Source organism: Artemia franciscana, chromosome 18 (genome assembly GCF_032884065.1).
Source record: "Artemia franciscana chromosome 18, ASM3288406v1, whole genome shotgun sequence".
Lineage (NCBI taxonomy): Eukaryota > Metazoa > Arthropoda > Branchiopoda > Anostraca > Artemiidae > Artemia > Artemia franciscana.
The window spans coordinates 33,518,219-33,532,158 of NC_088880.1; the positions used below are offsets into that span (position 1 = coordinate 33,518,219).

At 33.4% G+C, this 13,940-nt stretch overlaps 1 protein-coding gene across 5 annotated transcripts in view; it reads left to right on the forward strand.

The window, feature by feature from the left end:
* Positions 1–13,940, forward strand: part of LOC136038898 (diacylglycerol lipase-alpha-like) — a 127,528-nt gene that overhangs the window by 5,838 nt on the left and 107,750 nt on the right. For 2 of the 5 annotated variants that reach the window (XM_065722376.1, XM_065722373.1), the window contains exon 1: positions 7,664–7,914. The exons of 1 other annotated variant lie outside the window; for it this stretch is intronic. In XM_065722376.1, coding sequence (XP_065578448.1) covers positions 7,820–7,914 — 95 coding nt within the window. In that variant the 5' untranslated portion in view covers positions 7,664–7,819. Of the gene's footprint in view, positions 1–7,663; positions 7,915–13,940 lie in introns of those variants that run through there. 2 more of the 5 variants (XM_065722374.1, XM_065722378.1) reach the window with 2 other exon arrangements.

Consider the following 13,940-nt stretch of genomic DNA (forward strand, 5'->3'; position numbering starts at 1 on the left):
GGAAGCAGTATGTTTATCAACAATTTTTTGAATTATTGAATCGATAAATGATTGAACATTTAATTTTCTCTGTAAAGAAACGTGTTTCAAAAGGCTAAAAGGCTTTCGTAATTTTGGAAGCAGTATGTTTATCAACAATTTTTTGAATTATTGAATCGATAAATGATTGAACATTTAATTTTCTCTGTAAAGAAATGTGTTTCAAAAGGCTAAAAGGCTTTCGTAATTTTGAAGCAGTATGTTTATCAACAATTTTTTGAATTATTGAATCGATAAATGATTGAACATTTAATTTCTCTGTAAAGAAATGTGTTTCAAAAGGCTAAAAGGCTTTCGTAATTTTGTAAGCAGTATGTTTATCAACAATTTTTTGAATTATTGAATCGATAAATGATTGAACATTAATTTTCTCTGTAAAGAAATGTGTTTCAAAAGGCTAAAAGGCTTTCGTAATTTTGGAAGCAGTATGTTTATCAACAATTTTTTGAATTATTGAATCGATAAATGATTGAACATTTAATTTTCTCTGTAAAGAAATGTGTTTCAAAAGGCTAAAAGGCTTTCGTAATTTTGGAAGCAGTATGTTTATCAACAATTTTTTGAATTATTGAATCGATAAATGATTGAACATTAATTTTCTCTGTAAAGAAATGTGTTTCAAAAGGCTAAAAGGCTTTCGTAATTTTGGAAGCAGTATGTTTATCAACAATTTTTTGAATTATTGAATCGATAAATGATTGAACATTTAATTTTCTCTGTAAAGAAATGTGTTTCAAAAGGCTAAAAGGCTTTCGTAATTTTGGAAGCAGTATGTTTATCAACAATTTTTTGAATTATTGAATCGATAAATGATTGAACATTTAATTTTCTCTGTAAAGAAATGTGTTTCAAAAGGCTAAAAGGCTTTCGTAATTTTGGAAGCAGTATGTTTATCAACAATTTTTTGAATTATTGAATCGATAAATGATTGAACATTTAATTTTCTCTGTAAAGAAATGTGTTTCAAAAGGCTAAAAGGCTTTCGTAATTTTGGAAGCAGTATGTTTATCAACAATTTTTTGAATTATTGAATCGATAAATGATTGAACATTTAATTTTCTCTGTAAAGAAATGTGTTTCAAAAGGCTAAAAGGCTTTCGTAATTTTGGAAGCAGTATGTTTATCAACAATTTTTTGAATTATTGAATCGATAAATGATTGAACATTAATTTTCTCTGTAAAGAAATGTGTTTCAAAAGGCTAAAAGGCTTTCGTAATTTTGGAAGCAGTATGTTTATCAACAATTTTTTGAATTATTGAATCGATAAATGATTGAACATTTAATTTTCTCTGTAAAGAAATGTGTTTCAAAAGGCTAAAAGGCTTTCGTAATTTTGGAAGCAGTATGTTTATCAACAATTTTTTGAATTATTGAATCGATAAATGATTGAACATTAATTTTCTCTGTAAAGAATTGTGTTTCAAAAGGCTAAAAGTATGAATACAAATTTACTGTATATCATGCTGCTAAAACTAGATTGATTGCTTAAAGTAATTAAATAAAAAAAAAATTAACTGAAAGTAAGGAGTGACATTAAAACTTAAAAAGAACAGAAATTACTCCGTTTTGTCTGTTGGGCCTCCCTGGCCCAGGGACTTATGGTCCTAATGTTCAAGGTCTTCAAAAAAAAAAAATTGTGCCTCTCTTAGGTCCTTCGTCAGGCCCGTTTTTCGGTTGAGCCGTTTTTTTTTCTTATATTCCTTCTGTAGTTGGATTTTCTGTACTTGTATAATGTAGCCCCGACCAAATACTCTTCATCAAACAGTTCGTGGTAACGAACTGTATTAAGGAGCGACCCGGCTCAATAGTAACCGGAACTCTAAAAAATGGAATTTTGATACCAATAGCTACATCTAAAGAATTGTATTTTCATGCTGATTTTGAATATATAAGTTTCATCAAGTTTAGTCTTACCCATCAAAAGTTATGAGCCTGAAAAAATTTGCCTTATTTTAGAAAACAGGGGGACGCCCCCTAAAAGTCATAGAACTTTAACAAAATTCACACCATCGAATTCAGCGTATCAGAGAACCCCACTGTAGAAGTTTCAAGCTCCTGTCTGCAAAAATACGGATATTGGTATTTTTTGCCAGAAGACCGATCACGGGTGCGTGTTTATTTGTTTGTTTGTTTTGTTTTCTTTTCTTTTTCCCAGGGGTGATCTTATCGACCCAGTGGTCCTAGTATGTTGCAAGAGGGCTCATTCTAACGGTAATTAAAAGTTCTAGTGTCCTTTTTAAGTGACAAATAAATTGGAGGGCATCTAGGCCCCTTTCCTCGCTCATTTTTTTCCAAATATCACCGGATCAAAATTCTGAGATAGCCATTGTATTCACCTTAGTCGAAATACCTAATAACTATGTCTTTGGGGACGACTTACCCCTCCCCACAGTCTCCATGGGAGAGGCTACAAGTTACAAAACTTTGACCAGTGTTTGCATATAGTAATGGTTATTGGGAAGTGTATAGACGTTTTCAGGGGGATTTTTTTTGGTGTGGGGGGGAAGAAGTTGAGGGGGGGTACGTGGGAGGATCTTTCCATGGATGAATTTGCCATGGGGGAAGAGAATTTCAATGAAGGGAGCGCAGGATTTTCTAGGATTATCTAAAATAAGCAATGAAAAAAAAATATGAAATCTTTTTTCAACTGAAAATAAGAAGTAGCATTTAAACTTAAAACGAATAGACACTATTACGCATACGAGGGGTTCACCTCCTCGTAATACCTCGCTCTTTACGCTAAGGTGTTTTTAGTAATTTCAACTATCTATTCTACGGCCTTTGTAATTCAGGGGTCATTCTTAAGGAATTGGGACAAAATTTAAGCTTTAGTGTAAAGAGCGAGGTATTGACGAGGGGGTGAACCCCCTCATATACGTAATAAAAAGATACGAGTACAGAAGTTCGTTACGTAAATTAAGTCGTAAGTTACGTATATTTTTTACTAATGAAAATGTTCGTAAAAAATATAAAGTTTTAGTTACCGTTTTAAGTAATCAAAAAAATTGGAGGCTAACTAGGCCTCCTCCCCCGCTCCTTTTTTCTCAAAATCTTCCTATTAAAGCTATGAGAAAGCCATTTAGCCAAAAAAAAATTAATATAAAAATTTCGTTTTAATTATTTATGTGCGGAGAGCCAAAATCAAAATATGCATTAATTCAAAAACGTTCAGAAATTAAATAAAAAAACAAGTTTTGTTTTAACTGAAAGTAAGGAGCGACATTAAAACTTAAAACGAACAGAACTTTCAGCAAAAAAAAGAACTTGTTTTTTTTTTATTTAATCTAGATAGAAGCTGTGTCTCTGACCTTCAGCTCTAATGAAATATACCTAAGTATGATAGAAATATACTACTTTAGAAACAGATTTAGGCTATTTATTTACACATTAAGGGTGGGTGTAAATAGGTACATTTATTCTGTATATTATGAAGTATGAACTGTTTTCTATCTTCACACTATCCAAATACTTTACCCCCCCTCCCCTAATTTTCAAATATATAGCCCAAATTATATATTTCCCATCTATTCTGTCACTTTTCTTTGTCTTGTCTCGTGCTAAGCTGAAAGAAACTAACGAAAAAAAAGAACGGTTCTAAAATGCGTCAATGGATGAACAACATAGGTGATTGGGGCTATACCATACAAGTATCAGCTTTGTTTAGCCAGAGGACTTAGCGCAAAGACTTCAGGTTCGGGCCGATCGAAACAAAGACTTTGATCCTTTAAGGGGAACTTTCTCTTAAGCAATCTTTTGTACATTAGGTTTTTCTTGGTCCAAGCTGTAAGTTTAAAACTCATCAGACATGAAAAATTTAGCCCATTTCCAGGCCCTCCAATACCCTTCCGCTCCCCCGACTTGGTGCCACCCTCTTAGCGCAGAGAATTTCCAAAGCCATTTTCAGAGGCAACGCTATAGCGTTGCCTATAGTAAAGGCCATTCGGCTCCAGTGTTTTATTATTATTGTTTATTTTTTTATTTCCTGTAACAAAGAATTTCATATAATAAAATATCCGGTGTCGACATAACCCCCCGGGGCGGGGGGGGCAGGCGTTGTAAGTTATTTCCATGGAGCACACATTGTTCCTATGAAAGGGATGCTCGTATAAACTTCAGAGTGGGCTCATTTGATTGGAAACTGAAAGTTCTAGTTCACTTTTTAAGCGTAAAATAAGGTCCGAGTGCAGATAGCCCCCCCCCCCTCCTAGCTTTTTTCCTAAATCCATCTGACACAAACTTTGAGCTAGCCATTTTTTTTAATATTTCAACAAACTCCGGGGTCAACAGAACCCCCCAGAGACCAGGGGAAGTGTTTTAAATTATGCCGTGGAGCAGTATAAGCCTAAGGCTTTTTATGTAAGGAGTGGTCGTATAAACTTCCTACCTGTTGTATGTTTTTTTTTTGCTATGATTGTTTAGTTAATTTCTGTTCGTTTTGGGTTTCATTTTTTCTTTATTAGTACATTCTGGTTGTTTTGTGTTACAGTTATTATAGGTTTCTATTTCTTGAAATCTTAAATTTAATATGGCCTTTACTTTTCTTTAGAAAACTTCTTTTTGGGAAAATTTTTTTTAATTAATTTTCAAATAAAACCATACAACTTCGTTTTTCTGTTAAATTCCAAATATATAGCAATTCATGGAGTTTGCGGGTACACTCCGTAATATATGACGAAAACTTCGAAGTAACTCCTGAAAGTGTATGAAAACCCTTGGAGGCATGCTAGTATCTTTCTCGTAACGGTAGATAAATATTAGCAAGGTGCTTAAAAAATAATTTCTTTAATCGAATAGTTTATATTTTAGATCAAAGCTTTTCAAGGTATTTTTATATATAGTGACCGCCTATGTAGCCGATGGCTTAAATTATTTTGAGAAACTGATAAAAAAAAAAAAAAAAACACGCTCATTTAGAAAAGAAACAGAAGGTAAAATTATGAGGGATCAGGGGAAGTATGTTTTTTGTTTAAATAAACGAAGATACAAAAAGTGTTTTCCAAAATCGAGGGGGGTGGGACGATTGCATTTTTGCCCATCTTTTAAAGGAAACGCAAAAAGCAAAGATTTTTCAAAACCTAGGGGTGGCCCTTAATTGATATTCTTAGTAAAATCCTAATGAAAATAAAAAGGCATTACAAAAAACAATAATAAAATGGATAAAGCCCCAAGAATACAAAAGAAAACCAATTATAAAAGTTCAAATATACAGTTACGAGTTACTTTTCTATGAATAATAATATATTAGATATAACTGTTTTCTTATTTTTTAAGTCTGCAATGTATTCGTTCATCGTTGCTTGAATACAACGATAAACAGTTTATTGTATGTTTTTTTTTCAGCTTTTTTTTCCTTGCTGGCGCCTTGTTAGCGAAATATTTGCGGTGTTTTTTATTGACCAAAAGCCTCGTTTTATAGATGTTTTTCACAATCTATTGTTTTGTTTTCATAATTAGCGACAAAGATCACATAATCTTTCCATTGTACGAAAAACAAAGAGTCATTTGGAATGACTACCTTTTCCGAAGTTGGTCATTAAAATAGAATGTGGGCGAATATTTCCGCCCCATGACTTATAGTAATCCTCAGCGAAATGGATGAAAAAACTAAAACAAAGAATCCAATAAAAAAATCTTATTTACGGTCAAAAGCTCCTCGATAAAATTAAGACGGACTAAAAAGCAATTATTTTTTTTAGTTATTAAAGCAATACTAATTTTGTAATTTTATAATAAATAGATTTTTCGGCTGTCCTTTGCCAAAATCAAGAATCTCTGCAAAACGCTGATCTTGAATTAAGGATGATTCATTCCTAATTTTAATACGACAAGTTTAATTGCGCTATCAGAATTTTTGATCTTCTGTAAGCCTGTTTTTGCAGGTTGCACCAGCTGCATACAGGAGTAAAACAAGTTTTACCAGTTTTCCGTATCTTAATATCAGACACGGTACTTGTTTCGTTTGATAAACGCCCTATCGCTCAAGTTGTTCATTCATTGACGCATTATAGAACCGGTATTTTCGTTAGTTTCTTTTAGCTTTGCTTGAGACAAGACAGAGAAGTGACAGAATAGGTGGAAAATATATAATTGGGGCATATATTTGCACATTAGGGGGGGGGATAAAGTATTTGGGCGATGTGAAGTTAGAAAACAAGTCTTACTACATAATATGCAGAATAATTTTGAACTTACCAGATTAGGTATGCAGACCCGCTTTATTTTACTCCCCTCCTCTTAACGTCAAAATATATAGCCCAAACTTGTTTCTAAAATATGATATTTTTATCTTACTTTGGTATATTTCATTATAATTGATTGTCAGAGAAACATATTAGAAGAATATTAGGTAGGGCATATATCAGCACATACACAATATTTCTTTTTCTTTTTTTTGGGGGGGGGAGGGGGAGGAGAGATATAATGCAAAAAAATTTGATAATTTGATTAAGAAGTGCCAAAATATTTGGAATAATTTACGATAGGAGGGTGTTGTGTTGTTAGACCCTTTGTCTCTATATGTGCCTACTAGAAACTAGTACGGAGATACTGGGAATATAAACCCAGTCAAAAAGAGTACGGAAGATGGAAAGAAAATGGAACTTGAGGAACTTATTAATGAAACAGTATTTTCGTTTACTTCTCTGTTCCAAAAATGAAAATGAAGTGATTACTTTAAGACTTCCTCGGAATTTGAAAAATACAGACACTCCGTCTTGGCAAAGGACAACTGTTTAATCCTGAGTTTGAATATTTTTTTTTCTATTAATTCTTTCTTCTATTTCAACGAGGAAGGCTGTTTGGTCAGGTATAATTTATTCATAAAGAATTAAACACGCAATGAATATACAGTATTAATCCCAGCGTTGCCTTTAAAGGAGGGGGATACATACAAGTCAACTTAACATTAATCTGAAGGAGAAAAAGAATAGAAAAAAAGGATTATAAAATAACTAAAAGGATTGATAGAATAAAAACAAACAGTAATAACAATTAAATAAAAAAAAATAGACTCCAATCAATCCATTACAAAAACACATTCAACTCAAGTTTTATTTTAGTGTTCGGAAAAAGTCCACATTCCACATTAGTTCTCGTTTTTCTTCTTCTGATAATGATTTATAAATAAAAATTAAAATTGACAACATATATATATATATATATATATATATATATATATATATATATATATATATATATATATATATATATATATATATATATATATAAACACGTAATGAATATACAGTATTAATCCTAGCGTTGCCTTTAAACGAGGGGGATACACACGAGTCTACTTAACATTAATTTGAAGAAGAAAAAGAATAGAAAAAAAAGATTATAACATAACTAAAAGAATTGGTAGAATATAAACAAATAGCAATAACAATTAAATAATAAAAAATAATAAGACTCCAATCAATCCTTTACAAAACATATTTAAATAGATATAACCAGAAATTTGCTCAAGTCGTTATGTCCGGAAAAAGTCCGCATTCCACATTAGTTCTTGTTTTTCTTCTTCTGATAATGATTTATAAATAAATATTAAAATTGACAAGAATATCAAGAGATAAGAGGTATCTTCTTAGAGAAGTTAAATTTATATCGTTTTCTGTCTCCGAGGAAATAACGAGATTGCGCGCAAAGAACTTAAAAAATTTGTAGATGCCTCAAGTATTGAGCGGTTTTGTAGAGCTTGTGAGACCGCATGCTTTTTGGCAGGTTTTTTCGAAATCTCAGTGTAATCTGTGGTCTCACAAAAAGTGAAAGTGAACAGCTATGCCAGGGTTAGTGATTTTTGGAACAAGATGGAATATTGGAAGCGATGATTTAATTGTCCCTGGATTGACTTTATTCCTGCTAAACACAGTATCGTAAGAGACTTAATGAATTGATTAATTAGTTTGTTTATTTAAAACCCACCTACATGGTCATAATTAGGTGAGATAACAATAAAAAAATAATATAAGGGAATTTTACTAAAGACTTTATAAAAACTTATGGTTATATAAACACTATATATATATATATATATATATATATATATATATATATATATATATATATATATATATATATATATATATATATATATATATATATATATATATATATATATATATATATATATATTACTCAGAACACACTCAATAAGTGAAGTTAGGTTCTTTCGTGAAACAAACTACGATGCAGGTACATTTTAATTGTATATTTTGTTTTTGTTCATTATTCAATTGATTCAATTCGATTCAGAACACACTCAAGAATTTTGCTGAGAAAATCCGGTTTCATAGCCATAAAGACAAAACTCAATTTAGTTTGCTGCGCGTAGTGATAGAAGATAGTGTCTGAACATGGATTTGAAATGGAGAATGGGATTGAATAAAGACTGAATAAGACTAAAAGTTTGACAATTTTCCTAATAAAGTATTATATTTTCATTATATTTTGTTTATTTCATTAGCTTTACACGAAAGAACCGAACTTCATTTATTGAGTGTGTTCTGAATAATGCACAAGTACCATATATTCCCGAAATGCCGGTACTCACGGGTTGGCCTTGGACATTTTTCCTGTCCATGCGGCACCTCCCACTTTGTGCACGCGAGAAACGTTTTGCGAGGGTATAATTTGTGATTCACATCTGTTTTTCCTTCTAAAACTCCAGGGGGATCTTTGACTCACTGAATTACCATTAGTGTCGTCGTATCTTACGAATACGAGTTTCGAAAGAAATATATGATATATATGCGAATCCATGTACGCATGTGTGAATTAATTTTGTGTTGATCCTAGGCAAGTTAACGATCATCTATCACGTGTAGTCTGAGAAGGCATAGATACTAATTACGCCGTAATAAAGTTTCACTTTTTTCTCGGTACAATGTCGTTTCGAATTCTATTTGTTGCTTATTTTCAAAGACCTTGGGTCTTATTTTGAGGAACATAGTAATATTCACACCGCTGAATCTCTGGCCGTGTTTGTGAGGAGCTTATAAAGATCCCACGTATCTGAACTTCAGGTGCCAGGTGAGGGGAAAACGCGTGGTCCTGCTCCAAGCAGGGAACTGAATATTTTACCCCTAGAAGCCAGCTAGCTATTCAATTACAGTCAAAAGTTTCTTTTCTTCAAAAGTCTGGGGGGTTTTCCCACTTTCAAAGAATGTGTACAAAAGGTGCCATTTGTGTCTGAATTGATTCCCGGGAAGTGACTGTGCCTTACGTGGCACGAAGAAGCGTGGTGTAGCGGACATGTGAAATCCTCAGCGTAACAAGTGGCATTTCAAGATATACACTTGGGAGGGGGGTTGTGTTTGTCTGAGGACAGACACTTGTCTTCACCTCTCCATGGCGAAAATGGTCTGGAAGATTATTGAATGCTATTCTGCTCGGTCTTCAGTTTGTAGGGTAGTGCTAGGACAACAGTTTAAAGGGAGGGGTTGAGTCCAATTTCTTCTCTAGATTCTCCCTCCCTTCTTAGATTTTGAAAGCACCCTTTTCTCGTATCTTCATTGAAAAACTGAAAAACAACAACAGTTACTTATGTCTTATAGCCACCACACTCAAGATCTTGAATCGTGAACATGAGACAATAACCGGTTTTCATGGTCTTTGCACCAGACAATATTAGCTTCGGCTCGGTGATAAACTGCATTTTAGCTATATTATAGTTAAATATTTAGTTGGTATTTTGGTTAGGTTAGTTTAGGTTACGTATTTAATATAACACTGTCTGGGTGCCCCCCCCCATCCATAATTCTTTGTTTTAGTTTTTATAATTTTTTTATAAAGTATTATATTTTCATCTTATTTTGTATTTCTTTAGCATTAACCAAACTTCACTTCGCGACAGAACTTGAGTGTGGTGGTTATAAGACACAAGTAACCAACAATATTACCAACCTAAATTAAAAAAATACGTTTGTTTATATACGTTTGTTCATTAGAAAAAAAAATAAAAAAAAGGTCTCTTCCCTCTTTTCTACAGTTTTGTCTATTGGGGCCCCTGATGTAGTGGTTTCCAACCATTGTTTACGTGGAGCTTTGTTTTTACCAAGACTTAAATAGGAATGATTCTAAACTTGCCATTTTTATGTACTTTTTAATTTGTTTTCTGTTTCCCTCGGAGGCTGTTGTTCCCCTCTTTCCGAAATCCATGACCTCCTCTCGCTCCATTTGCGGACGTCCTGCCTTCTCTTTCACACTGGCTTGATTACAGTCCGAAGCATCGAAATATTCTTTTTTGCTTGATTGATTCATCGCTTTAAAACCGAATAGTTCCACTTTTCTTTTGTGTTTAAATATACAAAACATATTTAAATGGATCATTTATATCGATGTTGTCAATAATGTTTTGTGTTTTCATATTATCGTAATCTTTTTAAGATTTAAGACCACAAGAATGAATAAAAATGTGATACAAAATGTTAAAAAATGTGAACACACAAAATGTTAAAAAATGTGAACACACAAAATGTTAAAAAAACATTAAATTCTCAAAAAAGCATAACTACTGTTCCTTCTGAACCCAGTGTGTCCATCTTTTCCTTGTTTGACATTAACATGAAACTATTGTTAATAGATGCATTTTGACTTTCTGAACATATTTTCTTTCTTGCAAAACTACCGCAAACTCACCGTTATGGAGTTATTCTGGCCCAAATATCCTGTATTTACACATAGAATTGCAATCATTTCCGTTTTCGTTGATCGGATATTTGAAATCGCGAATCTGTAATAGTTTAGAAACAAATTTGGGCTATATATTTGCACATCAGGGGGGGGGGGGGTAAAGTATAGCATATATTAAATACGAAAACTAACCATTGCTGTATTTAATAAATGCTATGCTTCCTCTCCCCTAATGTGCAAATATATAATAACTCCATAACGGTGAGTTTGCGGTAATTTTGCAAGAGAGAAAAGATGTTCAAAAAGTCAAAATGGATCTATTAAGAATAGTTTCATGACCCAAAACAATTGTTCAGGTAATATGAACATAGACATTTTTTTATTTATTATTATTTATTCTTTATAAGACCGAGTCTTTGTTAGGTTCTAAACTTCTGAACAGAAAATGTTTCTACTTCAAGACGGTGATAGGATATAACCTTGGTGTGCAAATGGTCTTTTCACATAAACAAGTAAATCCGATGATGGATTTAGAATAGTTTCAGCTAAACAGCTAGAATGCTGAAGCAGTATTTTTATAACCTTTAAATGTAATGTTGGTAGATTTAGTAGTATTGATAGCATACAAATTTTGACTTTTTTATCATCTCCCTTATCATTCCTGAATTTTCCAAAATAATATACTCAGTTATTCCTGTGTTGCACCCTTATTACAATCCGCATAGACATACCGTTTTTTGCTTTAATTCAGTACTTCCCCCAACATTCTCTGAAAGGCTTACCTGAACACCCTTCGTCTTTTTGGAAAGTAAAGTTCAAAAATGCATACCTTTCTCAATAACATATACTATGTGTAAACAATGAACAAATTACCTAATTACAGCGTTTGTCCTGAGGGCTGTTGGGAGGTTGACATCCCCAATACTGGAACTTTCGACAATGCTTAACAAAATGGCCCTCTTAAAATTTCAATCGGATATGTTTTGGGGAAGGATCGGCTTGTGGGGGGGGGCTGACGTCCCTCCATTCATTTTTGACTCTTAAAAATTGACGTTTTTTAAAAATTTTTAGCTTTTTAACTTTAATAAGTAAAAAAAAAATCATTAAAACTTTAAGGAATAAATATCAGTATATAAAGTACAAATTATTTTCTGGTCTCGAGAAGGTATGGGGACTGTCAAAGACATAATTTTCAGACCTTTCAACTACGCTGAACAAAATGGCAATCTCAAAATCTTGATTTGTTGTGTTTTGGGAATTGATGGGCGGGGGAGGGCTTGTTGCCCTCCAATCACTTTTGATCAATAAAAAGGGCACTATGTCTTTCATTTTCCAATCGAATGTCCCTTTCTTGAAGTTTCTACGACAACATATGACCATCTCAAATTTTCAATCAGATACATTTCGGGAAAATTTGAGGTTGTAGGGGGGGTATCCACCCTTCAATCACTTTCTATCTTAAAAAGAACGCTAGAACTTCTGATTACCAGTCCAATGAGCCCCCTCCGAAGTTTATGCGATCATGCTTTCCATATAAACCTTATATGTCCCAAGGGAATAACTTACAACCATTGCCCTGAGGGCTTTAAATGGTGGGTGTGGGAGGGGGTTAGTTGCCCTCCAATCACTTTTGACTATTAAAAGGGCACTAGCCTTTTCAATTTTTAGTCGAATGAGGCCTTTTTGAAGTTTCTACAACAACTCCTTTGATACGAAGTACCAAAAATAAGTTGTGCCCACATCGCTCTTTACTTAGGCAGTGCTATTGCGCTGCCTATGATCGTAAGTCTACCTCTTTCTTAGAACATCAGATGTATTCTTGGAAATGCAGTCGACGAGATCAACTTCAGGAGTCTTCAGCTGCTATCCAAGAATCAAATTCGGTGTTGTATCGAAGCCAGCTAACCACTAACTGATTCTCACCTCCCTGCTTTCGAGTTTTCAACACATTTTTAATTTGATTAAAGCCAATGTCTTCAGCTTTTTGCCATTAATTGCCATAGAACCCCCCCCCCCCCAAAAAAAAAAAAAACCTCATCGTTTTTTGTGTCTCGCAGTCGACAGGTCATCAGTGCAGTCTCCTCCAGAATTTTTGATACAGTAAAAAGTTCAATGGACCACATATTTCGTGGACCATCCTTTTCAAAATTATTTCTAGTACAATTGATTGAACCTGTATCTCCCACAGTAGTATTTTAGCGCCATTTCCTAATTACTAGAGCATTGGTTGGGAAAATGTCAAGTGAATATTTTCCATTATGATTAACTTCCATGGACGACCACTCCAACACGGATCGATGAGGACGTTTATTTTATATTTTCAAAATATTATCCAAGTCAAGAAAAAAGTAGCAGATGTTTTTGAGGGTACAATATCTGGAAATGAGAAGGCGAATGTTTCTGACCAATTGCTCCAGCCTTGATTGGGCTATGATTATGATACATTTCTGCACCATATTCTAGCAGAATTATCTTTGCAGGTGGATTCATAAGTTCACTTTCTCTATTTGTCTGAATTTTAATGTAGGAATCTTGGTCAAAGATTGTTTCTAAAGCAATTCATCACGCTTAGATTTTAATGGAATGTCAGAGGAATAGCAACTAAAGACACATTACAGATAAATGTATTTATAGGGCTTATTGTGTTGTCGTGTCATCTCATACGAAATCATATGATCAACTTGCATAATATTGAGGCAGTAGAAGGCCTTAGTTTTTTTATATAGACTACCGCGAAGTCTGAATGAAAGAACAGTAATCAATGAACAGTGTAACTAGGTTCATTTTCTAGGTTGTCTCTTGCTGTACTTTGTGGGACAATTGAGTCAATCATTCTGTGTGTACTTAGACTCCCACTTTAAAGTTTCAAGCCAATCGAAAAAAAAATTTTTAACCATTTTCTGGCCCTATATTTCGGGTGTCCATGCTCTGACCACAAAGGATTTTGAGGCCTTAAGTTTTACTTTTGATTCGTTTTGTGTGTTGGGGTTCTCATGACCAAAAGACTTAAGAATATAAGGTACAAGCCGATCAGGGAAAAAATTTGGATTGTTTTAGGGCCCCAATTTTAGAGGGCTAAGGTCTCCAAAAACTTTTTGAGCATTTTCGTTGTTTGGTTCAGGGACTTGAACTTTCATGCTTTAATCCGTTCAGAAAAAAAAATTAATGTCCCATTTTGGCCCTATTTTCCGGGAGCCAATTTTTATCCCAAGATCACTTTCCATTATCCTAAGGAGATAAATATTAGCTTTGATTCTATGGGACAAAA